Below are 26,806 nucleotides of genomic sequence, written 5' to 3'. Positions count from 1 at the left end.
AAACACATTTAATAAGATTTCTAAATGATGGTCCAAATTAAAAAAAAAATCACACATGAAAGAAGTCATGATTTCTATTTTAATATATAAGATGTAGTATTTTCTTGATTTCCAAAGAAATTTGACATTTTTGTAAAATTCAGATTTTTATTAGTATATAATAATATATGAGGGTATATTTTAAATAAAATTTATTTGACTATATGTCACCAAGAAAAACCAATTGTGTTCACAGATTTAAAAATAAGTTCAAAGTTAAGCATGCCTAATTTGAAATAGTGAATTTATAAGAAAGTGAATTGGTATACTATACAAGTGAAGTCAAAACAAGGAAAACAATCAAGTGATAATACTTGAAGTCTGAAGCGTCGAACACGGTTGATCCATGGGATTAGAGAGAGCATTATTGGCACACGGAGGCGCATAAAGAAGCGCTACTAAATTGTACTCTTTCCGTTCTGAAATATAAGATATATAGAAGAGTTTTTATATTTTAATATGTAGGATATTCTCATATTTCTAAGTAACTTTAAGTTTATCAAAAACTGTTTAACCAATCAAATTTAATAGTTCTACTTTGTACTTAGTTGAATAGTTTTTAATTTAAAATTTTAATGATATTTTTTAGATAAAAAATAAATTTCGTAATAAGTGTGTTTTACCTAAAACATCTTATATTTAGAAACAGAGGAAGTATTCATTAGCTGTCACGACGACCGAGATGTAGTGATATATATATATATATATATTTGGTGTACAACAAGAACGTTATGCTATGCGAGTGGATGATTATAGTATCTTGGTTTCTAGTATGTTGAAAATCTTTAACTAAAAATTATTTAGTTACTTATATCATTAATTTTAATGCACATATCTTTTTGGTTATTTGTCTAGAACTTTTTTAAGATTAAACGTATTTGAACTGGAATAATGGAAGGATCATTGACAAATCAGAGAGTTATTTACGACAACTATGAAAAATATCTTAGTGGTAATTATAAAATTAGAAAACACGTATTTCAAAACTTTTTAAATTAAATAATTTTGTGCTAAATAATTTTGGAATCAAAGTTAAGGAGACATCTATTCTATTAAATCAGCATAATGACTAATTGATAAATAATTAGTCCAACTATATTTTTCTATGTAACCTACTTAAAAAATAAACCAAATATTTTGTTACTGCATCTAAATAAATCAAAATAAACAAACTATAAAACAGTAATTACCTTTTTATTAATCAACACATAATTTGTAACTTTTATCCCAAAATTTTCGGTACACACACATATATATTACCGACGGTTTTAAAAAAAAAAAATGTATTACAGAGAGTTATATAAATATTAACAAATATTCCTTTTTTTTTTTGGGTTTATATCAAACATGAATTGTATATTACTGACAGTTATATATAATAACAAATATCCTTCTTTTGGGTTTATATCAAATGTGAATTGTTAACCTATATAATCTTAAATTAAAATTAACTTTGATATATTTTTAAAAAATCATTTTCACACTACAACAACATAATTTACATCTCAGCCCATGAAGTTATGATTTATTCATCGAGACATTAATTTATTCATATTCTGAATGTTTTACACAAACTTTAAGCTTATCAATTTACAAAACAAATGATGTTAGAATAGGTTTTAACGGGTTTTAAGTGAACTTTTAATAAAAATAAATATTCGTTTAAGCTCATTTATTTTAATAGATTTTAAATGGTTTACTATGTTAAAAATTATTTATTAAATGTGATTTTATTAAATTTAGTGAACAATATATTAACCCATTTACATAAATATATTTATCTGAATATATTAAAAAAAATTAAACATTTTTCAAAAAATTTGTTGTTATTTTTTTCCAAAAGATCTTCCCCCCCCCCCCACATATTTTTTTTTTTTAAGTTTTAAACTGAAATTCAAATATATATTCAAAATTTAAATATTTTATATAAAACAAAAATGGGTCTAAATTCAAACATCTTGATTTTAAATAAAACTAAAATATAATTCAAGTTAATTTCAAATGGGTCTAAATGATTTTACATTAGTCAATGTAATTATTGACGATGCAAACTGATAACTCTAGATCTTAAAATATATCTAAAAGGGTTTAGAGTTAAAATGAAGTGAATATAAATAAAATGGAATTGAGTGGAATGGATTTAATCATTTGCATCTCTCTAACAATTTTTTTTTGTGATTATTTAATTTTTGTAATTTAAAATATTATGCACATTTAAAACGAAGATCAACATCATCGTCACATCTTTTCCAATAATTTCATTTGGATATAAGGAAAAGAAATAATAAGAGAAATAGCAAAATTTCAAAACGAACGAACATATGATTATTCGGTTTTTGGCGCAGGTCGGATTTGATATTGGTTTTTCAGATATAGCACTTTAAGACCCGTTCGATTATATAATACATGTCTAATCGGGTCTGAGATTCTGATTTTTTGGATAAATTTTGAGTCAATTTTTGGGTAAGAATATTCTTAACTAATTACGTTAATAAGTCGAAATTCTAATAAATTCAATAAAATATATCCTGGTTTTATTTAAACCTGATTACATATTTTAAATCCTATTGCCTATATTTACGTATCATTCTGAAACCTGATTACCTATTCAATAATCAAAATTGTTTTCACTAGAACAAAGAGGCATATAATAATTTTCAATAATATAACGTTTTTTTGTAATATTTAAATGTTGATACACAAGCAAAAATGTAAAATTTACATCAAATAAATTTGGTTTGTTTTGAAAATAAGTCCGTGCTTTAAAAGCGCGGATCATAGTTTAGTCTATAATTAAATTCCAGTTTATCATTTTATAATTTCCTAAGTAATTCTGCATAATAGTACGATTTATTAGAAGTTGCTACTTAAATGATATAAAAAGCATAAGTGATTCTGCATAACACCTTACCCATTTCCAAAATACCCTAGTAGTCAACTCGCTCTTTAATAAATCGCTCTAACCCATCATTAATCAAAATTCATTGCACTTCTTTTTTCTTAGGAAAAAAAAATCAAAACTCTTAGTCTCTGTATTATATATATTTCTTTTCCAGAAAACCTACTCATTCAATCTTAAGAAACTCTTTCAAGAAATGCATCCAGGGAATCTATGGGGCGGGAGGCTCGACGCCATAGACAGCGACCGAGCCGAGGCTGAGGAGGAAGAGCGGCGGAGGAACATGACGGAGTGGGACAGAGGAGCCCTCCATTCGCAGCAACTATCTGCCGAACATCAGAGGAATCAATTGGACGAGACGCAACAAGGCTGGTTACTTGCACCACAAGATAGCTGGAAAAAGAAGAGAAAGAAGTATGTAAACCTAGGTTGTATTTCCGTTAGCCGAACGGTTTTTACGTGGACCGTTGGATCTATCGTCGTCTTGTTCCTCGTCGTTGCTCTTCCGATCATCATCGTTAAGTCGTTGCCTCGTCATAAGTCTACACCTCCTCCTCCAGATAATTACACTCTTGCCATCCATAAGGCTATTCAGTTTTTCGACGCCCAGAAATGTAAGTCTTCATTATTGTATCTTAATTTTCCAACTTTATAATGTGTCAATTTCAACTATAAACTCAACAAGATGACAAGAATCGGTTTTATTTAATTGTTCAAACTAAAGAGATGACAGGGGTTCTGATCTGACATCGAAATTTATTCAGATCTTTTGTGGTGTTATATAGTATATATATATATATATATATATATATACAATTTTTGAATAAATTCTTAGGATTCCATTCAGTTCTATAGAAACCCGTTGATAAAAACATCTATAGACATGATTTGCTACAAAGGTAGTGTAAATCCTTTATCAAAAAAATAAAAAATAAAAAATAAAATAAAGGTAATGCCTAATAAATTATACTAATAAAGAATAAATAAATGTTCTCGAATGTCTTAAATATGAATATTTGTAAATTCAGAAAAATAAAAAGACTTTTAAAATATCAAAAAAAATTGAAATCTTGCTGATTAATTCAGTATAATAAAATAATGTATATACGATGCGGTGTAGTTTTCAACTAATTACGACTGATAAAAAAAGTCAAGAATTCATTGCGAGGAAACTCTGAATAGTTCCAAGTTCACAATCGTATTAATTAATTTATTAAAGGATAAATCGTAGAAAAAAAGAACATTGTTAGGTAGTGATAAGCTTTCAAAAGATTATTACATAATTACGTTGACATTCCGTTAATACTTAAATCTTATTAACACGTTTATCCGACTAATTACTTGTAACGTCGCATTTTCCCATTTTGTTCTTGTGAGCTGGCTTTTGCTAATGCTCACATCTTCTTTTGGCTTTCCAAGGACTAGAATGCTTAACGCGGTTTTAATATTTGAGAAAAAAAGAAATTCATAACAAAACAAAATTATTATTTTTTGTTAAAAAACAAAAAGAAAAGAAACGTATTTTTCAATTCAAATTGTCTTAATTTATATTTAAAGAGATAAAGCTCAAACAATATTCACACCAAATGATCACAAAACTAAAGCAAGTTAAAGGAATCACTTGATTATAGTAGCAAAAATAACAAGGATTTGGTCGGTGATTGAATATAGAAAATCTAATTATAGATGATATAAAAAAACAAGAATGATGAATAATGAAAACATCATGCAGCGGGTAAATTGCCGAAGAACAATCGAGTATCATGGAGAGGAAATTCGGGGCTGAAGGATGGATTGCCAGACGTGGTTGGAGGATTGGTGGGAGGGTACTACGACGGTGGAAGTAACACCAAGTTCCATTTTCCGATGGCATTCTCAATGACAATGCTAAGTTGGAGTCTTATTGAGTATAGTCAAAAATTCAAAGCCATCAATGAATATGATCACATGAGAGATGTTCTCAAATGGGGAACTGACTATCTGCTTCTCACTTTCAACAATTCTGCAACTCGCCTTGATCATATCTACGCTCAGGTTTTTGTTCTCCTACTTTGTTTCTTCATTTCGTTTGATTACGTAGTTCATTTGCATAATCATTTCAATTTTTCTTTTTATTTTATTGGAAGAAAGTTAACTCATTAGCTATATATTGTTTGATATTTGATACTTTGGAAACATAATATAAACTGTTAGAAACTGTAAAATATGATTCAGTATAGGTCAGTTTGCTAAACAGCTTAGGTAAAAAACTATGTAATCAAAAAAATTACTTCCCAATTATATTAACTATATAATTAATGTATTTCAATTCTTCCTTGCGCACCAAAAAAAACTAAACCTAAACCATTTTGATCAAACCCCTGTTTCCATGACTTGTAGGTTGGTGGAGGACTAAGAGACTCAGAATCACCAGATGATATCTACTGTTGGCAAAGACCAGAAGACATGTCCTACGACCGTCCTGTAATCTCTTTAACTACCGCCACTGACCTCGGTGCAGAAGTCGCCTCCGCCTTAGCTGCCGCCTCAATCGTCTTCAACGACAAACCAACCTACGCCAAAAAGCTAAAGAAAGGAGCAGAAACTCTATGGCCTTTCTTTAGAAACAAGAACAGACGCAAGCGCTACTCAGACGGACAACCAATGATTCAAGCCTTCTACAACTCAACAAGTATGTTCGACGAACTTATGTGGGCTGGCGCGTGGCTTTACTACGCCACGGGGAACCAGACTTACATACAATTCGCCACAAACCCAAGCGTGCCTAAAACGGCTAAAGCTTTTGCTAATCAACCAGAATTGATGGTACCGAGCTGGAATAACAAATTACCTGGGGCTATGTTGTTGATGACTCGGTACAGATTGTTCTTGAATCCTGGTTTTCCTTATGAGAACATGCTCAGTAGGTACCATAACGCTACTGGTGTCACCATGTGTGCTTATCTAAAGCAGTACAACGTTTTTAACCGGACTTCAGGTGATTATTTACTTTCTTTGTGTGTCTCTCATGAAAATGATTTCACTTTTGAGAGATTTTGCAGGAGGGCTTATACAATTGAACATGGGGAAACCAAGACCACTGGAATATGTGGCTCATGCTTCTTTCTTAGCTTCTCTGTTTGCGGATTATCTGAATTCAACTGGAGTTCCTGGATGGTATTGTGGCCCTACCTTGGTCTCGACTCAGGTTCTTAAGGATTTTGCTAAGTCTCAGGTAATTAGACACGCACACATGTTACCAATTTTCGTAGTTTATGTAGACATCTAAATATAGGTTAATTCACGCTAATTGATTTTGAAATGTGTCAAAAATGCTTATAGAACTCCAAAAAGGCTATTTATCCAAAACTTTCTTGAACATTATTACAATACCACAAATTATTTTTAAAAAAAACTTCAACTATGAGTTATGTGTCTGAACAATTGTAAGCAAAAATGTTATTTCGTAAATCTGAAATGTAAACGAGACAAAAGTTGTAACAAAAGAAATCGTCAACTTTAACATATTTCTTATACATTTGTCTCGCTATATAAAATCGCAAGATTATGATCTTGTTTCTTCCAAACATTATGGATACCAAAGTACCGCTTGTGCAAGACAATAGTACAATATTATGAATTTGTTTCTTATTTTTAAAAAGTTTTTGTTTGTTACCTAATAATTTTTTTTTGGTTTTGCATTTATTATCAGATTGATTACATTCTTGGAGATAACCCTTTAAAAATGAGCTATATTGTTGGGTTCGGCAAGAAATTTCCAAGACACGTTTACCACCGAGGAGCCACCATCCCAAACGACAAGAAGAGAAGAAGCTGTAGAGAAGGATTGAAGTATAGAGACACAAAAAATCCTAACCCAAACAATATCACAGGAGCTATGGTTGGTGGACCAAACAAATCCGATCAGTTCCATGACATACGAAGCAATTACAACGCGAGTGAGCCTACTATGTCCGGAAACGCAGGTATCGTGGCTGCTCTCATTTCATTAACCAGCAGTGGAGGCTACCAAATCGATAAGAATACAATGTTCAATGGTGTTCCTCCTCTTTACCCTCCTGCCCCACCACCCCCTAAAGCTTGGAAGCCTTAAGAACGATTCATATATTTTATTATGTTGCCGAGTTTAAGCTATATAATATTTTTAATTGACACTTTCAATAATTTTGTTTTTTCAATGTCGTTTACTCTTTAACATGATCTTCTTTCAAGAAAGAGGATTTAGTTTTTGGAAGAACCATTACGACTCGTGATGAAGGTATTAGTGTATCACCATTGTACTGTTCCTCTATGGGATTTCCTTAGTGGATTTGACCAACCAAAAAAACAAAGAAACTATTTTCGAAAAAGGGTTATAGCACATTTTTATATTTATTTGTTGTATACAGTAAAAACTCTGTAAATTAACATTATCAAGACTATATTATTTTATTAATTTGTAAAATTACTAATTTATACAAAATTCATTTTATTATTTCTCTACTTTAGAATATTTTTTTAATAAAATAATAAAATAGTTGATTTTACAGTCACATACATTAATTATGTTTAGAAATTTGACTTTCATAACTTTTGATATACAAGAAATATGTTTCATAAATTTTTTATGTAGTTGTTAAATATAATTTTACTAAATATTATCAAAATATATTAAAATTTTTGAGAAAAATATAGATGAATTCCATTGTAAGTATAAAAGAATCAATACAATATTTATTATATTTATATAAACTGTATATGTTATTAATTCATAATTTTATTGGAATCATATATTAATAGTAGAATTATCAAAAATATTTTATTAATTTGTGTTATAATTTGAATCAGTTCAATATTGAAATGGAAATATTTATTAAATTATCATATTTATCAAATATTAATTTACATAGTTGAATGACGTCAACCAAACTAAAAAACCACAAAAAACGAGAAACACTCGACTTACCTAACTCTCCCCTAATAAACAACCATATTTGAAACTCATTCTCCACCACAAACTCTGAATTTACGAACGACTTCTGGAGAAAAATGGAAGAAGTTGCAGTGGTGGAGAACAAGAAAGTTATACTAAAGAACTACGTAGATGGCATTCCTACGGAAACAGACATGGAACTGAAGATGGGAGACACAATTGAGATCAAGGCACCAAAAGGATCCTCTTGTTTCCTCGTCAAAAATCTCTACTTGTCTTGCGATCCTTACATGAGAGGTCGTATGCGCGATTTTCACGGCTCCTACCTCCCTCCTTTTCTCCCTGGTCAAGTATATTATTCAAACTCCATTTCACCTCACCTTTTCGGGATTGAGTCTTGTCTTATGACTTGGTTTCTGGGTATTGCATTGTGCTTTGCAACCAAAAAATGTATTTTCGTAAATGAGATATTACGCCGACAATGTGTTTTTGGCAATTGAATTTGTGATTTGTTTAATAATTTTTGTGTGATTGTATACAGATCTGATGCTTAGTTCATAAGATTTGTCTTTTTTTTTTCAGAGAACAAGGCAACTGTCATTGATCATTTCACTTTTTTTATTTTATTTTGACTCTCAACATGTTTTGATAACAGATTAGTTTTCTAATCTTGATGCAGCGTATTGAAGGGTTTGGTGTAGCAAGGGTGATAGATTCTGATGATCCTAATTACACGCCCGGGGAGTTAATCTGCGGGATTACTGGTTGGGAAGAATACAGTTTGCTTCGTAGCTCAAATGAGCTACAGTTGAGAAAGATTCAGTTAGACGATGCCATTCCACTTTCTTATCATCTTGGCCTTCTTGGTACGACCCATCTTCTGTTTTGGCAAAAGAGGAATCTATTCGGATCACACTTTTTTTACAAGAGTCTAGTGTTTTAATGGTTTGTATAATTTTCAACTTTCTTTTGCAGGAATGGCTGGATTTACAGCGTATGCAGGGTTCTATGAGATATGCTCTCCGAAAAAAGGGGAGAGTGTTTTTGTGTCTGCAGCTTCAGGAGCAGTAGGACAACTTGTTGGTCAGCTAGCTAAGTTGAACGGCTGCTACGTTGTTGGGAGTGCTGGTAGTAAACAAAAGGTTATTATTTATTAGTCTATAAACTTATCTTCAATAACTCTTCTTAGGTAAGGGGATGGTAGGTATGTAACTTGTATGGGACATGTTTCAGGTTGATCTTCTTAAAAACAAGCTTGGGTTTGATGAAGCATTTAACTACAAGGAAGAGGCTGATCTTGATGCTGCTTTGAAGAGGTACGTAAATACATGGTTACATTCAGCTCAAAAAGTTACAGGCACTAATACTTATTTTTGAGCACCTAGACCGATTTCTTCAAAACCGGGCTAGAAAAATCGTTTCGTTTAGGTCCGATTTGCCAACTAGAGACTAATTTGTAGAACATTGGTCCCAACTATGATTTTAAAATCTCCCATTAGGAACATGAATAGTAGGATACATAGCATATTTGTAACAGTAAAATTATGTGGTTCTGCCATTTAGATTTATTTTATTGTTAATTTAAAAAAATCGCTTGTAGATGAGATCAGCTGAATTGTTTATTCTTATTAACAGGTATTTCCCGGAGGGAATCAATATCTACTTTGACAACGTGGGTGGATCCATGCTTGATGCAGCGCTCCTTAACATGAAGGTCCATGGTAGAATCGCTCTCTGTGGAATGGTGTCTTTACAAAGCCTCTCAAGCTCATCACAAGGAGGAATCAACAACCTGTACAACGCGATCCCCAGACGACTAAGATTAGAAGGGTTCTTGCAAAGCGATTACGTCCATATTTTCCCGCAGTTCCTTGAACATGTCAAAGGATATTACAAGGAAGGGAAGATTGTGTACATCGAAGATATGTCAGAAGGCCTCGAGCTTGCTCCCGCTGCACTTGTCGGGTTGTTTTCTGGGAAAAATGTTGGTAAACAGGTGGTTCGGGTTGCTAATGAGTGATTAATCTTGGAAGTATATTGCAGTGCTACGTTCAGAACAGACATTTCACGAATAAAGCGGTTTTGTGCCTAACACTCCTTGCTGAAGAAGATCATGAATGTTATTGTAGATTTTAATGAGCTTGCTTTGCAAATAAACAAAATGGTACTTTCATATAGCATTAAAAATAATTACTCTCAAAATAGCACATTTTTTTTTAATCAAAATATCCTTCATTGAAAAGTTAAAAGGGAAATAATTTAACCACAAGTTTGATACCACTTTTCAAATGACAATTATGTTCTTACTTATAACTAAATAACTAGATTTTGACCCGTGCTTAGAAAGCGTGGGTTTTTTTCTGGCTAAAACCAAAGTTTACATAGATTATTATTTTGTGTTTATATAGATTTTTAAAGTTTAAAGTTATTATGATTTATATGTTATCATGAGGTACGCAAATGTAGGTCACAATATTTTACAGATTTGATAAAATATATTACTTTGTGGAATAAGGAATATTATGCGAGTATATTGTAATTAAAATATACTTTTTTTTAATTTCTAGGAGATAATGCTAATCCAATTAAAGTAGGTTAGCGAAAATTTTGTAAGAATAAGGAAAATAATAACTAATTGTGATATTAAATAAAATTAGTAGACGAAGCAATATAAATATTTCCGGATTTTGTTATTAAATATCGTATCTACAATAAATATTTCTGGATTTTGTTATTGAATATTGTATCTACAATATATTGTTAACAAAAAGATTTGCACAATACATTTAAATTGAGTTTTTTTAGATAGTTGGTAACAATTTAAGCAATAACATAGCAGAGTTTAAAATTTGAATTTTTGTCAAATTTTTAGCTATACCAACATTATAAGACTGTTTGAATCATACCAAGTATGCGCAAAAATGGTTTGGTTTGGTATAGATAGCTTGTATATTAGATTTTGAGATGAATAAGGTGGTATAGATAGTTTGTATATTAGATTTTGAGATGAATAAGGTGGTTTAATCGGGTACGTGTTATAGTATTCTAACTCAATAATATTGTCATGGCTGTAATATGAATGAGATTGATATATTGAAGAAGCTTTTTTTTTTATTTTTCGTGTACTATAAGTTATACCAACTACGGTATTTTCATATATACATCTTCTTCTTTTTTTCACATGGCAGTATTCTGCATTAGGAAACATTAATATTTAAGATAGTGTTTATAAAACTCGTATAAGGTCCGTTTGTTATATAGGTTCGTTTGAAACATTAATAATATAGGTCCAATCTGAAATTGAAAACTATAAGTCAATTTGAAACATTAATATGTAGGTCCGTTTAAAAAACACGTATGATTTTATATATAGACTAAAACATATGCGACTTTATATGGACTAAAAGAAAATAACTTATGGTTAGAGTAATATATGGAAAGAGAATAAATTATGGTTAGAGTAATATATGGTAACATAGATAGTAGGCAAAATAATAGGTAGACCAATATACTATTAGTTAAATGAAAGGGTGCAGTAACTTTGTAAAAGTAGATTTTTCAAGACTGCTTTCCTTTTAATAGAATAGATTAATTATCTTTATTTATTTTTAAAAATTAAATAATTAAGCAACATTTCTAAGATCACAATAAAAAGATCTTGCGAAATCCGCTAGCTGAAGAAGTGTTTTATGAATGTGGTATAGACGTATAGTAGATTCTAATGAGCTTGCTTTGCAAATAAACATAACTAGAGCTGGACCCGCCCGACAGGGCGGGTGTTAATTATAAATTATTTTGTTATATATATGTTGTTATACAATGAAATTTTATATATATACATAATATTACAATTTCAGAAATTAGTACTCCTTCCGTTGCATAATATAAGATGGTTAGCTTGAATGTAAATATGGCTATTTATCTGTAACTTTCAAATATATAATACAATTTTCAAATTAAAATAATGTGATTTGTTAATAAATTGGTTTGTATATTTGTAGCAAAAATTATAAGTCATATTAAGTGAAATATAAAATATATATTAGTCATATATTTTTTAAGATCAATTAGAATGTGAAATAGTAAAAGTGTAATATGAAATTAGGAAAGAAATTATTAAATATGCTTTGAGATAATTAATATAAAGTTATAAACTAAAGGGATTAAGTTTTCAAAACACTTGCACGTCGACCTTGAAGATGTATATGCATCAACTACTTACCACGTCGACCTTGAAGATGTAAAGCACCCTCGGGTAAGTAACAACTTCTCCATTTTTAAACTCAGGAATGTATTTTAAAAACTCCAGTGAGTAAAAGTGTTTTTGTTTGTTCAAAAATAAGCAGACACATGTTCATGAATCATGACCAAAGATATTGGAGTTTCATATAAGAAATAAGAGATACGGTTCCTAGCGAATATAACAGTCATGAAGGTTGTCTTCTACACGGAGACACATGAAGAAAACAACTATTCAAGATTAGTAACTATGATTATTCATGTTGACAGAATGAACGCGATATGCCTTGCAAATTTGTTTTGAAAATTAAAATACTTAAAGATAGAAACAAATTTTGTTTGTCTAAAACGCAAAATCCAGATTATAGGTTTAAATAATGAGTAAACTATAATAGAAGCAAAACAAAAACTTTATAAACTAAAACGCACATCTTGTGTAGCAGTCTTCCTGACCTCCATGCGTGTCTGAAAAATGCAAATAACCGAAAACTCAAATCCTTGTATCAAAAGCTAAAAGTAAAATTATATATTATAAATAACATTTCTAATCATCCATGATCAATCTCAGAGATTGTTGAAAATCTCTTTGAATACAACATTCATAATTTTGTTCTGAGGTTTGCCATCTTTGCCAACAATCAATATCTTCAATTCTTTCTAAGGTTATAGAACTAACGGTTATATCAGCTAAAACCATTTCTAAGCTTTCATCAGCCTAAGGTGGGTTTTGTATCCATGAGTGAATCAGTTTCACTTGAACACGCCACTTCTCCTTATATGGTTTGAGATCGCTTATCTAATGGAAAATTTTGGTAGCAGACATGATTTTTCTGAGACGGTAAAGAAAATAATGTGAAGAGTAAGAGTTTACGTTGAGTTGAATATATAGTGGAGACCTAAAACCTAGAGTTTAACAAATATCCTAACCACCTCTGCAAGCAATAACACGTCGTAATTAATTAAAAGAATATTTTATTTATTGCGATTATGTTTAGAAGCATATAATATAGGAAAGGAAAATATTTGGTTGGTATTATTTTGGATTTTGTGTTGTTAATATATTCGAAATGATTTGAAAATTTTAATATCTAGGATTACAAATACGAAAGCGCTGATATTGTGGTTGTTGGAGTGATTGATGGAGTATTGTTTATAGTATGTTTTGATTTTACCATAGAAATAAGAAAGGTTGAGATTTGTTAACAAATTTAAAACGTATTTATTATATTCATAATACGAAAGCACTGATTTTGTGGTTGTTGGAGCCTTAAAAAGTGATTGAGAGTATTGTTTATGGTATGTTTCGATTTTACCATAGAAATAGGAAAGGTTGAGATTTGATAACAAATTTAAAACGTAGTCATTATATTCATAAAGTTTACGATACTTTTATGTTTGCTTAGGTCATATTTCACAGAATAAAGTACCATACACATGTAAAGTATGTTATATTTTCAATAGTGGAAGAGAGATACAATACAATCCGAGGGTCCAAAAATATACTTCATTATAGCTGTACTTGGCTTTGATATATGACATTATACCGTAGTTATGGCTTTTAAAGATTTTGTTTAAGTAACGTATTGAATTATTCATAAAGTTTTCCATCATTTTATGTTTGTTTAGGTCAGATAAAGCGGAAGAAAGTACGTACCATTCACATATTTGGAGAGATGATAAGTGGCGGTGGAGGAAAGTCATGCGTTTTTTTAGCTAGAATTAATCATATTTGGAAAACATTAAATAGGTGGAAAAGACAGATGTTTTTTTACGTTAAATTAAGTAGATAGTCAGTGGCATTTGGTTGTAAATACTGGATAACTTTTAGGGTTATTCTCTAAGTGTACTTCTGTTTTAATAAAGTAGATTATTCGTAGTGAATTGCGTGAAAATCTATACTATTAAAGCAGAATCCCTCCTAGGACTCTGCCCCTGCTTTTTCAGTATATTTACAACCAAATGCCACTGCCTTTTTTTTCGTTTTTTTTAACGAAAATCGTCCATATTTATTGACCAATCAGAAGCAACTATTTTAAAATCCAATTACAGCAACATTAAAACCAAAACAGACTCGACCGAATCACAACAACTTTTAAGCCCAATCTAATAAAGCCCATTTCGGATGTAACATAAACCAATCTAATAAAACTCAGAACAAACCCTATATCCAAAGAGTATTTGTACTCCCTACACACAACTTCCCCTATATTTGCACTCCATACCCTATTTCCCTTCAATTTTTTTCCCCCCATCACTACCATTTTCCCCCAATTCAATGGTATCCCACTCTTTTCAGTATATTGAGCTAATTTGCTCATATCCAAATACCATAAAATTTGAATTTTTTTTCATGAATTTTAAAAATATAGTATTTACATTGTACTACCACCATAATGAAACCATCAATTTAAATATCAATTTTGAACAATAGTTAATACAGTATATATACAATTTATCAATTAGTGGATCTATAAAGAATAAAAAATGTATTTTTAGTTGAATTAAACTTTTAAACAGCGACTAATTCCAATATCCCTTGCAAACCAAATCTTTCCCCCGATTATATAGCTTAACTCATTTAATTATTGAAATCGATTCAATAGATTAGAAAGAATATTCTGATTTTTAACTACTTGGTCATTAATCGATACAATTTATTTCTACTAAAGAAAATATTTGCTAGAAGATTATGCAAGTTATACCTGATATCACGGTGCAAAGGATTCAATTAATAAACTTAACGTGAGCACACCCACCGAATATTATGAAGCTTTCAAAATGGTAACAATATCAACAATAAATTATATCAATTTTATAGTTAGCAAATCTGGTGGGATACGATTTGGAGTTGGCCCCAAGGTTTCGTAATAACCTAAGCATCTCTCCCTTTAACCTCTACATATTATAAATATCCAAGACTATCTTCCTATTGAATCCACTATCGTCAAAAAGTCTACTGTCAAAGACACCTATGGCTTCTAACATGCAAATCCAAAAGCGAAAGCTTCTAAGGTGAACGTGACATGCATTAACGATTTGAAGCCCTGGAAGAATATTTGGTTTGTTCATGTGAAGGTTCTACACTCTTGGAAACAAAACATATCAGGGGAAACCACTGAATTCATATTGGCTGATGAGAATGGAAGTGTTCATTTGCGTCTACTTATGTTTCTCAATATCGTTGATGTCTTTTTAATATTGTGATTTATTCTTGATAATTTTCCTTCCTATTGTAACATGGTACAAGGTCATAATATTCATGCAACTTGAAAAGGGACTTACATTGAAAGTAAAGGAAGGCTTCTTCCGTTTGGTGCATGGTTAGTTGTAACTTATTAAATTATTGCAAACTCTTTGGAGAAATGACGCCACTTTGATTCATTATTCCTATTTGGGTCATCAGTATAATATGCATATGGTCCTATAAAACCAACATAGTATATAATATATATCATATTAAATTATGGAAACTATACATTTAATCAGTACGTTATTTAATAATTGTATAAAGGAACTTATCTTTCATGGTTGAAGTATTGTTTCACCTAACTGTTTTTACTCAATTCCTAATATATACAAAGTCCACCTGCATGATGAGTAAAGCACGTCAAATACTGTTTTTAATAGTATAGATGGAATATAGTCTTATTTATTGATGAGGGAAGGATTTGCATACCAGAGATACTTTTGATATTCTACTTTCTGACCATGATGAAACAATGTCACCATCAGTTCAAGGACTCATCGTTTGTAAACCTCCTCATCTGATATTAACAGAGAAGTCAAATACAACCTTCATCTCTAATCAATTTTTTCATACACTATTTTTTGGGTCTCTAAAATAGAAAAGAAGTATACTTATCCTGGTAATCGTTTTTGATAATCTTGAAGCCCATATTCACTTTCACTTGGTGTTGAAGTTCGAATCATCTGTATGTAAACAAATGAGGTGCAGTGAGTAAAGATAATATCATACTCGATCAAGTTGAAAGAACAAAAAGTTATCAAAAGACGTGAGTTAGTTTTACCTCCATGGACTAAGGAAGGAGACGTTTTTTATTTGTTTTAAGAGTGGCTTCAAAGAACTCTTTGACTCTCTTTTCAAATTGAGTCAACCCAAAGACTATTTTCTGAATGCACTTTGCTTTCCTTTGCTCGATGTCGTCATTTTTGGCAGTTGCCCCGAGCAGTTTAGTTTAAAACTTCTTGCAAAAGAAAATCAGAACATGTATTTGAAGTTGTCTGAAGAGACTTCAAGTCTTTTAGATCCAGTTGCTCCTTCCTCACAAACAAATAAAAAATTTAGAGGTACCTCCTGAAGAACAAAGACAACAGATACTACTTGGTTATATTATTGTAACTGAAAAATGACTTATCTAAAAAGCTCCTTCATTCGTCTTCATTACTTCCAACAACTGCAAACAAAGATTTTTATTAAAACGATTTTGACGCGAATAAAACTTAGGAATATTTTACATATTCAAAGAGATAACCAAAGCCCATATTTTAATTTTGCCTAAGTAGATTAAAGTTTTATTCGCTGAAACTTACTTCACACACATAAAATAGCTCTATGAAGAACAGCTTCGCTTAGATCGTCCATCGGAATAAACGGAGGAGTCTGATCTGACATGCAAAAGATTTATAAAATGAGAAATTTTAAATCTTTCAGATTTCAGCTCGAAAATAGTTCAGATGATCCCAATATCTATACATTACGAAGAAAAATTAGGATATTATACAAGTACCTGAACGGTCAGAGTTGAGCTTTACAGATCCATGAGTTTGAGACCAGAACATTCGGTGGTAATAAACAGAGATTGTTTTGATATTTTCCAGCTTTCAAATTTCTAGAAAGAGACACCAAAGGTCTCGACAGCAAAAAAAAAAAGACACCAAAGGTGAATGAGTTTTTTTTTTGTCTAAGATGTTTTAAAATTAGGCCTTGGGCCTCGACTATAAATAAAAGCTAATAATTTGTAACATTTGGTTTGATTACTAGGGGCCTTTTAAATTGATATTGTTTTAATAATACTTTTTCATTAAGATTGACTAGTGGCATGGCCCGCGCAAGCGCGGGGTTTTGATTTAAGTTGTTCAATGCATCCTGAAACATATGAGCATGACAAATGTTTCTTATTCATTAGTGATGACTGCATATGCCACTCCGGAGCTCTGAATGAAGATGACATTTAGTTCTTGATAAATTGAAATGGTCAGCCATCTTTCTATGTCAAGCTCAGTTATTACTTGCATGTTTGTTCAACCTATCTCGTAGCTTGCATATATTACATTGTAAAACATTGAGAAATTGATATATGCAAGAACTTGACAATTTAGGAATATAAGAAGGATGCTGAGTATCAGCCTTCATTTTTTATTTATAGTCAAAGAGGAAACATGAACGATAATTAGCACATAAAATAGAAGAACTGATGAGGACAGCAGCTAAACATATCCACAATGCTAGATTAACCTTGCCTCATGGTTTCATTTTCTTCGGGCAGTTGCAGTACGATCATAACTCCTGTGAGAACCAAAATAAGAAATAGCACAACACCACCAGCTAAACAACTAAAATGAGTATCTCGTTTTTCAAATTATTGGTATGATAAAATTGCAGAGCTGGTCTCTTCTGAGCATTTTTAATGTATATAATAGAACTATTTGAATTTCATTGGAATAAACTGAAAATGTGGTGAAGATCAAGGTATAACCTTTCCAGGAGAACATCTGGGCTTAAAGAATACTGGAAACTGGTATTAAAAAGTTCAATACTCCTTAACTTACTGAGCACTCTCATCATGGATGCAGCTGCATTCGAAGCTTTGCCGGAATCAGGAACAATGAACTCGTCCGAGAAATAGCTACAGCTGCCATGGCGAAGGTAAACAAAACCTGTTTTGAAACAAAACAGATTATTCTTTAGAAAGGGTTAAGACATGAATCATTTTAAATTTGCTGAAATTATTTTTCGGTGTGTTACCCTCGTTGCTTTGCGTTAGTCTTGCACCTGGGTAGAAACTATAAGAGTAAGAACCGAAGAGGATGAAGAAAGAAACTATGAAACCAATACCACTAACTATGCTATGCCTTACAATTCCTCTTTCCATAGGACTTTCAAATTTTCATATATACTTTATCACTTTTTTTTCTGTGCAGAATAAACCATTCATTCATATGCTGTTGACCACATCGTTAACTACTTAGCTTAATTTCTCATACACTCTCACCTAACAATTTTTAACATTTTCATCTGAAAGAGGAAACAGAGAGACACTAATTCTAAAAGTGAACATAAGTAAAGTATTTGATATTGTTACCTTCACGTCTGCGCTTTAGATAACCATGAACTTCATGTAGATAACCTTAAAAGCCGCAGATCAAAGAGTTCTGCATAGGCAAACAACAAAGTAAAATAAAACATTATTAAAAACTGATATGATAGAGTTAAGAGTATATGATTCGTGATAGAGTAAAGAGTACTATACCTTCTCGTCCAGGAACAAGAAGAGGAGGTTGATTCCCGTAATTTCACTATTTTCCTGCCGTTATGGGAATCCCAGAAGCGAGGAGGTGAGCAACAATCAAACGGAGAAGTATGGCCAAGTCGGAGAGAGTGGTGGACGGCTTGAGCAACATAACAGTAGAGGAAGACATTCTTGATGACTTGATGATTGGATGAAATCTGCTCCAGTTGAGAAAAACTTTGAATTGAAATGAGATGCAAGGGATCGTTGTATGACATGAACTATATATATGGGATCATTTCGAAGCGTTATGAGAACCATCCATTATTGATTGGTTGAGCAAAGATTGGGAGATGTATAGATAAAAGAAGATAAGCAGTTCATGAATTTAATTTGAGAAGAGGAAAGGACAAACATTCTGAGGAGAGTAGTTTTTGATGGAGTAACTCTTTTTTTTTTTGAACACATTGATGGAGTAACTCTAGAGACCTAAATTGAAAAGAAGAAAACGACGAAAAGTTTTTTTTGTCGCAATTGGGTGCTAGTAAGTGGACTTAGCTGTACATATATTTAATGGGCCACCGAGCAATAAGGCCGCAAAACACACGAAATAACAAAGCTTAAGATCAAGATCAATTAACCACTTAATTTTTCGAACAAAATACAATGCGAGAGCCCAATCGAACACACGAAGCGTACGTGACGTGGAGGAAGACAGATCCCTTACTGGTCAATTAAAAACAGTGACGTGGACACTCTAAAAAGAGTTGGTATCCGGCTTTTAGTATTGTGATATTGCCTAATTGATATTTAGTTAGATAATATTAATATACATTTTATATTAAAAATTGGAACTATAATTTGATATTCTTTATAAAAACAAATATCATTGTTTAGTATATAATTTTAGCAATAAATATTATATATTATTTGACAATAGTCTCAATAGTAAGAAAAAAAAAATGTTATGAAAGTTAAGATCATTAAATTTAAAATTAATGTGTGAAATGGCTATGGTACAAGTGTATAGTTAATTTCACAAATTCAATATAGTTAGCAAAAATTATAACAATTTTAATAAATATTATACACAAAATATAAATATATTATTTCGATAAAAAAAATTTCAAACAAAAAATATACCCGCGCTTTGAAAGCGCGGATCAAAATCTAGTTGTGAAGTTAAATATGCCATGTAGTTTGCAGTTTTAGTTTTTTTTTAGGGATTTTTGCCAAAACTAACCCACAACTTGATTTTAATTCCAAACCTATACCCAAACTTGAATCAAATGCAAAACTAACCTAAAAGCCTAGTGAAATTACAGCTCAGCCCCTTGTGACCAAACAAAAAAACAGAAGCCATTTTTACGAATATAGCCCCAGTAAATCGTCTGAGTCGTCTGAGATGTTAGAAGTCGTCTGGACGACTGAAGTGTAAGTCGTCTGGACGACTGAAGTGTAAGTCGTCTGGACGACTGAAGTATAAGTCGTCTGGTACCAGTTTATTTTAAAAATAATTTATAAATCTTGTAAAAAAATATTTTGATGCGTAAAAAATAAAAATCAAGTAATTATAAACAGTTTTAACTGATATAAATTAAGATATGATAAAATTGATTTGTTTTGAAGATATATGAGTGGAAGTAGTGAATCATGAAATACTTTGGTTTAGGAGTTTGGCAAACATATGTTGTAGTATTGTATGTATTGTTAGGGTTAGATTTTGGAAAACTAAAATGTTTTTTTCAAAAATTAGTTTTCACCTATATGTGTTTATTTCTGTGTATAGTAAACACTTTTCAAGTTTGATTTGGTTTTATGAAGTGTTTAATTAGATAATTAAGTTTAGGGGTTATGTTTAGGGTGTGGACGACTTATATTTCAGTCGTCTGTTAAATAATTTACCCGGACGACGTATATTTCAGTCGTCCAGACGACTTACTTGTAAGTCGTCTGGAAAGTCTTCTATTTTAGTTTCCCGCTAAAAATATTTAATTTTCCGCTAAAAATATTAAACTCTTCTGGACGACTTACATGTAAGTCGTCTGTTTTAATTTCTTCACCAGACGACTGAAATGTAAGTCGTCCAGGAAGTCGTCTGAGTCAAAAATATTTAATCTAATTGGATTTTTTGACTCCCTATATAAAAAAAAAATTTACACATTCTCTCTCCTCCTCTCAAATGGCTGCAACAAAAATGTAATGTTCATCATTCTAAAACTCTCCAACCTCTCTCTAATCTCTTTGACTTGAAAACACCAAACTTTATATGAATTTTTCAGTTTTGTCTCATGTATTTCTTACTAATCTATCTCTTTTGCAGGTTTTTAATCAAATGGTACTCATCTTCCACTAATTTAGAGGTAGATCTATTAATTTTAGATATGTATTTTTGTGTGTTCTATAAATGTAGATTTATCTAATCTTCCACTCATTTTCTCTATTTTTAAGTCATTTGAACGTTTTTGAATATGCAGGTTTTTCAGATCTGGATTTGATGTGCAGGTTTTTCAGATCTGGAAGACTTCTGGGACGACTTACCTGTTAGTCGTCTGGAAGTCGTCTGGAAGTCATCTGGAAGTCTTCTGACAAAGTCGTCTGGACTTCCTGGAAGTCGTCTGGACTTCCAGGAAGTCGTCTGGACTTCCAGGAAGTCGTCTGGACTTCTAGGAAGTCGTCTGGATTTTTCTGAGCGTTTTGGTAAGTTCTTATGTCTGATTTTTCTTCATTTGGTAACTTCTTGTTGTATAAAGTTCTTACTTTTTTCCCAAACTAAAACTCTCCAAACCCACTCTAATCTCTTTGACTTGAAAACACCAAACTTTATATGAATTTTTCAATTTTGTCTCATGTCTTTGTTACTAATCTATTTTTTTTTTGCAGGTTTTTAATTATTTGGTACTCATCTTCCACTAATTTAAAGGTAGATCTATTATTTTTAGATATGTATTTTTGTGTTTTCTGTAAAGGTAGATTTATATAATCTTCCACTCATTTTTTTCTGTTTTTAAGCCATTTGAACGTTTTTGAATATGCAGGTTTTTCAGATCTGGATTTAATATGCAGGTTTTTCAGATCTGGAAAACTTCTGGGACGACTTACTTGTTAGTCGTCTGGAAGTCATCTGGAAGTCGTCTGGAAGTCGTCTGGACTTCCTAAAAGCCGTCTGGACTTCCTGTAAAGTCGTCTGGACTTCCTGTAAAGTCGTCTGAACTTCCTAAAAGTCTTCTGGCAAAGTCGTCTGAACTTCCTGGAAGTCGTCTGGACTTCTTAGAAGTCGTCTGAACTTCTTAAAAGTTGTCTGGTCTTGTCTACTCAAGTGGAATCCAAGCTTGTCTTTGTAGATGAATGATCTATAATAGTTTTGTTTGTGATCTGTTTTATGAATTGCATGTATACTCTTTTAGTTGTGAATTTTTTGTAAAATCAGTAATAATGTTTTCCAAGATGTATTAAATGTGCTAACAATGTGTTTACACATTTACAAATCAATGAAATAATAGACTTCAGTAGCCTTTTTCTTATCTTTGGATCTCTCATATGCAATAATAAACTCCAATGGCATTTTTCTCATCTTAATAAACAAGAATGTTGGTAAGAGATGGAAACAAACAATAGTAACTAGTCAAAGCATATCATATTTTTTATAAGTTTGCATTGAAAAACTTAGTCAAATTTAGTAAAACTAAGGGAGAGAACATATTTTGTAAATATGAGTTTTACATATCTTGAAGTTACTTATCACTCTTAAAAATACAAGTTATTCATAAACTAACGTAGAAGACTTAAAAACTAGTGGAGAAGACGCGGACGACTTCAATCTAAGTTGTCTAGACGACTAAACTATATGTCGTCTGGTCAACGCAGAGGTTATTTTTGCAATTGACTTTGAAATCTGTTATTTCGGACGACTGAAAGTTAAGTCGTCTACTATTGTTTGGTTAAAAAAAAAACTCCAAAAAAGCTAGACGACTTACATTTCAGTCGTCAGAGGTTAGTTTTGCATTTGACTGGATTATTTCAGAAGTTTGACTTTTTGGACGACTTACGTTTCAGTCGTCTAGTGAAAATTAAAATAATAATATTTTTTTTAAAAGTAGACGACTTAAAGTTAAGTCGTCATAGGTTAGTTTTGCAATTGAAAAAAAAAACTTCAAGATTTAATTATATACAGACGACTTATAATTCAGTCGTCCACGAGACGACTGAAATGTAAGTCGTCCAGGATTTACGAGGTTTGACCAGAATCTCGGAAAAAAATCCTGGACGACTTACAATTAAGTCGTCTGGTGGACGACTGAATTATAAGTCGTCTGTGTATAATTAAATCTTGAAGTTTTTTTTTTCAATTGCAAAACTAACCTATGACTACTTAATTGTAAGTCGTTTACTTTAAAAAAAATATTATTATTTTAATTTTCGCCAGACGACTGAAATGTAAGTCGTCTGGGGAAGTCAAACTTCTGAAATTATCCAGTCAAATACAAAACTAACCTATGACGACTGAAATGTAAGTCGTCTAGGTTCTTTGGAATTTTTTTTGAAACCAAACAATAGTAGACGACTTAACTTTCAGTCGTCTCAGGTTACAGATTTCAAAGTCAATTGCAAAAATAACCTCTGCGTTGACCAGACGACTTCCAGGTATGTCGTCTACAGCCAGACGACTGAAAGGTAAGTCGTCTACAGCCAGACGACTTCCCAAGTAAGTCGTCTGACGAACAGATCTGGAAAAAAACTCGATGTCATACCTTAAATTAGTGAGATAAGTTCCTTAGCATACATAAGGCTTCTCCAAGCACACAGAATCACAAACGGAAGTCACCCACCCATAATCGTTAGCTTCTATGACTCTATGAACCATAAAAATTTTAGAATCAAAATCTTGAGTTTTTTTAGCTCATTGTGGAGAGAAAGTGAGAGATATGTTGTGTTTAGGTCACAAGAATGGAAAAAGAAGAAGGGTAAATCGATTTTAGGAGCATTAAGAGCTTCAAATTGGTTGTTCATGGTGGTTGTGGTATTGATGACAATGGCAATCTTGTAATTACTTGAAGATGATGAGGGTGAGAGAGTAAAAATGTCATTTTCGAAAAAAAAAATTAAAAAAAAATGGATGGTATTTTCGTAAATTATATGAACTTGTGGGGTGAATAGGGCAAAACCAATTTTCAAAAAAAAAGGAGGTTAGTTTTGTGTTTGACTTTAAGTTATAGGTCAATTTTGCAAAAATCCCTTTTTTTTATTGGTCAAAACCTAGTTTGAGTTTAAAAAAATAGGGTTAATTGAAATCTCTGGTGCAACTATTACACTTGGAGAACAAATTGAAGCTCATGTGTTTTAAGAACGTACACAAAAATTAAAACAGATAAAAAAATGTGAGTAAAACGGATAGTAAACTGAAAAGAGAAAGATTCAAAGTCTAAAAATTGAAATTACATTAGACGTAATCGAAATAACTCAGTCGATAACTTAATCTTCTTTTCTCTTTTCGTCATTACTTTCGATGTTCTTTTTCTGATAGTAGTATTTTTCAGCAGAGAAAAGACTGAGTATTGCTTTGTTATGTAAGCCCAACGTAAAATGGCTTTTACGTAAAACAAAACATCAACAAACCTGACCCGAGACTTTTAGCAACTCTTTTTTTTTGACATCACTCGCAACTTTAAATCAAAATTCCATGACTCTATAGTCTATACATTGGTGGGCTTATGACACGATATAACTATGGTTGAACGATCAATGTCAGTATTCAATAATTACTAGTATATACATTTCATCCTGACATGCGTGTAGTAACTGTAGTTAGTAGTTATTCCCTAATACCTTCATTGTACTCGTACATGTATCGTAATATCTTCTCATAATAAGATTATGTAACCTATTATATATGGTATTAGAGCCTTCGGTTCTAAATACCTAACTTTGTTTTCTAAGTTGTCATCTCCTTCATCTCTTTTGCAAAACCGCCAATCGTATGAGGAAACCTATCACGACAAGTTTCTTGATTACATTCTGTTGATTTCAGCATTACTGGTTTATTCAACAAGCTTTTATGGTCATTTTACTTTCATGTCAGTGAACCATAACATGCGATCATATTGTTTTTCTTTTGTCTGTCAAAGCATTTTACAACGCGTTGTATATGCAATAACCTGGAATTTTAGATTGTAACCGTAGAAATTTTAGACATTATATAGTAGATCCTCCGATATATTAAAAGAGAAGTCACTTTAGTGATTTCTGCTGACATGTCATTAATATAGAGCTTCTCAGAAAAATTGTTATAATTCTATTGGTCGATTTTTTTGAATTTTATTTTTCATTTATTTTAATCAATCGCTTATGTAGACAAGCCCAAAACTATTGTCGATTTCGTTACGCCCATATATAGCTAGGAAATAATAATTATCGATTTAGTTTAGCCTTGGGCAAGATTTAGAACTAAGACAAATATTAAAACTTTTCCTTATTATTCAAACAGTAAACTTGCGCATGTTGATATCATATTAACTACATTTGCTTAGAAAAAATTTTAATGTTTCTAATTAGTAGGGGTGGGCGTTCGGGTACCCGTTCGGGTTTGGATCGCGTATTTTGAATTTTCGAGTATTTCGGTATAGAGGTGTAGAACCCGTTCGGGTATTTCTGTACTTCGGGTCGGGTTCGGGTATTTTTAGTTCGGATTCGGTTATTTCAGATCGGGTTCGGATATTTAGATTTTGAAAAAAAAAATTAAAATTTTCATTTCTCAAGTTTCTTATATTTAAAAATATAACTTTCAATTAACTAATTTTTTATTTTTAATAGATTGAATGGTTAATAGATTTGAACATAAAAATTTAAAACTAAAAAGGCATTAATTTAGTTATTTTTTTAAAAAAATTGGATGTAACTTTTTGTTAATTTTTTAAATAAAAAACTTGACATGCATTTTCGGGTTAGGTTCGGGTGCCACTTCGGATATTGGGTAAAGTGCCCACCCCTACTAATTAGGTTGTTTGTTTTTAATAACTTACCTTTCTAATATAGATTACTTGCGCAAGTTGAAATCATTAAATATGCAAATAACTTATTGACAAAATTTGTTTTTAATAACTTACCTTTCTAATATGGATTACTTGCGCAAGTTGAAATCATTAAATATGCAAATCACTTATTCACAATATGGATTACTTTCTCTTTTTTTGTTGAATATAGTCCGGGGAAAGTATTACATAGTATCATTTAGTAATACTATCTTATATCATTTTTTGTTGAATATACTATCTTATAAGTTAGCTAGCATTATGCATTTTTTATTTAATTCATGAGGTCATTTTCAAAGCAGTCAAAAAACCTAGAAAATTAATAATCGAACCAGCTACCTTTTTTTATTAGACCGGATATTAGTTCCACCAATAATCGTGGTCAACTTACCAACATGGTGCATATATGTCAAATTGACAAATCTACGTTTAAGTAACCCAACCTGTAAGGGATTTAGATTTTTTTTGTAAATCTCGTGGACTGATCTATCGCATATTGGGGTTCATAGGTGAAGTTTCAAGAAATTGTTATAATTTGATTGGTCGATTGTTTTTAATTTTTATTTATTTAATTTAGATCTAAAAATTTAAGATAAGTCTAAAATCATTTAACATCACTTGCCATATAATCTAATGAATATTACAAATAACAATTTGTGGAAACTAATTCTCAAAATTATAGAAAGATTAATAATGTTTTATTTATTACTTTTAATATTTATAAACTATAAAATACAATGAACGAAATTTTATATAAGATAATTATAATAGTTTTATACTCTACTTGATGAATTGTGTTTGAATATAATTATATAATAACTATTTTAAATATTACAAAATCCAAAAATGTTTAATAATATTATTTTTAAATTATTTATCGTTGTTTAAAGAATAAATTTATCATAAGTTTAAAATAATTTATAAAATGCTTACAAAATGCAAGACAAAGTTGCACTTTCAAGAGTTAAGTCGAGATCTGGATTAAAAATCCTAATAACTGGTAAAGAAGGGAAGCCGCAGACAAAAATATTGAATGTTGTCTACAAACAAGTTTTTCAGAATATTTCGTAGTCTCGGTACGTAATTTTAATCTACTTTTTTTTTCAAATACAAATTTTAAAATAAATAAAATGTTGCAATTACTTATTTTTTGTATTTGCTAGATGGGTTGTGATGAGTTAGGAGACCGATGACGGTATGTCAATTTAATATTATTTCA

At 31.1% G+C, this 26,806-nt stretch overlaps 2 protein-coding genes and 1 long non-coding RNA gene across 6 annotated transcripts; 2 read left to right on the top strand and 1 right to left on the bottom strand.

Moving 5' to 3' along the window:
* Positions 1-1,913: 1,913 nt before the first annotated feature.
* Positions 1,914-7,229, top strand: LOC103852247 (endoglucanase 7). The gene is made up of 5 exons (XM_009129163.3): positions 1,914-3,552; positions 4,671-4,972; positions 5,318-5,915; positions 5,980-6,152; positions 6,630-7,229. Exons 1-5 carry the CDS (start codon positions 3,135-3,137, stop codon positions 7,029-7,031), a joined length of 1,893 nt encoding a protein of 630 aa, XP_009127411.1. The 5' UTR covers positions 1,914-3,134; the 3' UTR covers positions 7,032-7,229.
* A 657-nt stretch (positions 7,230-7,886) lies between these two features.
* LOC103852246 (2-alkenal reductase (NADP(+)-dependent)) lies at positions 7,887-10,057 on the top strand. The gene is made up of 5 exons (XM_009129162.3): positions 7,887-8,200; positions 8,530-8,716; positions 8,826-8,992; positions 9,084-9,166; positions 9,486-10,057. The coding sequence occupies exons 1-5, from the start codon at positions 7,967-7,969 to the stop codon at positions 9,868-9,870; spliced, it is 1,056 nt and encodes a 351-aa protein (XP_009127410.1). The 5' UTR covers positions 7,887-7,966; the 3' UTR covers positions 9,871-10,057.
* Positions 10,058-12,372: 2,315 nt separating this feature from the next.
* Positions 12,373-19,842, bottom strand: LOC103852245. Of its 4 annotated transcripts, none has more exons than XR_004455387.1 (9): positions 18,581-19,826; positions 18,413-18,482; positions 18,076-18,102; positions 16,838-17,987; positions 16,641-16,715; positions 16,118-16,504; positions 15,948-16,019; positions 15,766-15,853; positions 13,654-15,675 (listed from the first exon to the last, which is right to left on the bottom strand). It is a non-coding gene; the product is annotated as an uncharacterized LOC103852245 (long non-coding RNA). The 4 variants fall into 4 exon arrangements; XR_629882.3 differs by having other exon boundaries at positions 16,641-16,710; XR_004455385.1 differs by adding an exon at positions 12,373-12,554 and having other exon boundaries at positions 15,372-15,675; positions 16,118-17,987; positions 18,581-19,842.
* Between the last annotated feature and the right edge of the window lie 6,964 nt (positions 19,843-26,806).

This window comes from Brassica rapa, chromosome A02, assembly GCF_000309985.2.
Source record: "Brassica rapa cultivar Chiifu-401-42 chromosome A02, CAAS_Brap_v3.01, whole genome shotgun sequence".
In the NCBI taxonomy this organism is placed as follows: Eukaryota; Viridiplantae; Streptophyta; class Magnoliopsida; order Brassicales; family Brassicaceae; genus Brassica; species Brassica rapa.
The sequence above is the reverse complement of the archived record's forward strand: the minus strand, read 5'-3'. Positions and strand labels throughout refer to the sequence as shown.

What these genes read in the sequence shown, in the direction of transcription:
- LOC103852247 (XM_009129163.3), top strand. Translation starts at nt 3,135, where the DNA reads ATGCATCCAGGGAATCTATGGGGCGGGAGGCTCGACGCCATAGACAGC. An exon ending in GTTTTTCGACGCCCAGAAAT is followed by an intron (nt 3,553 to 4,670) that starts GTAAGTCTTCAT and finishes AACATCATGCAG; the next exon opens with CGGGTAAATTGCCGAAGAAC. An exon ending in AGGATTTTGCTAAGTCTCAG is followed by an intron (nt 6,153 to 6,629) that starts GTAATTAGACAC and finishes ATTTATTATCAG; the next exon opens with ATTGATTACATTCTTGGAGA.
- LOC103852246 (XM_009129162.3), top strand. Translation starts at nt 7,967, where the DNA reads ATGGAAGAAGTTGCAGTGGTGGAGAACAAGAAAGTTATACTAAAGAAC. An exon ending in CTCCTTTTCTCCCTGGTCAA is followed by an intron (nt 8,201 to 8,529) that starts GTATATTATTCA and finishes ATCTTGATGCAG; the next exon opens with CGTATTGAAGGGTTTGGTGT. An exon ending in TTATCATCTTGGCCTTCTTG is followed by an intron (nt 8,717 to 8,825) that starts GTACGACCCATC and finishes TTTCTTTTGCAG; the next exon opens with GAATGGCTGGATTTACAGCG.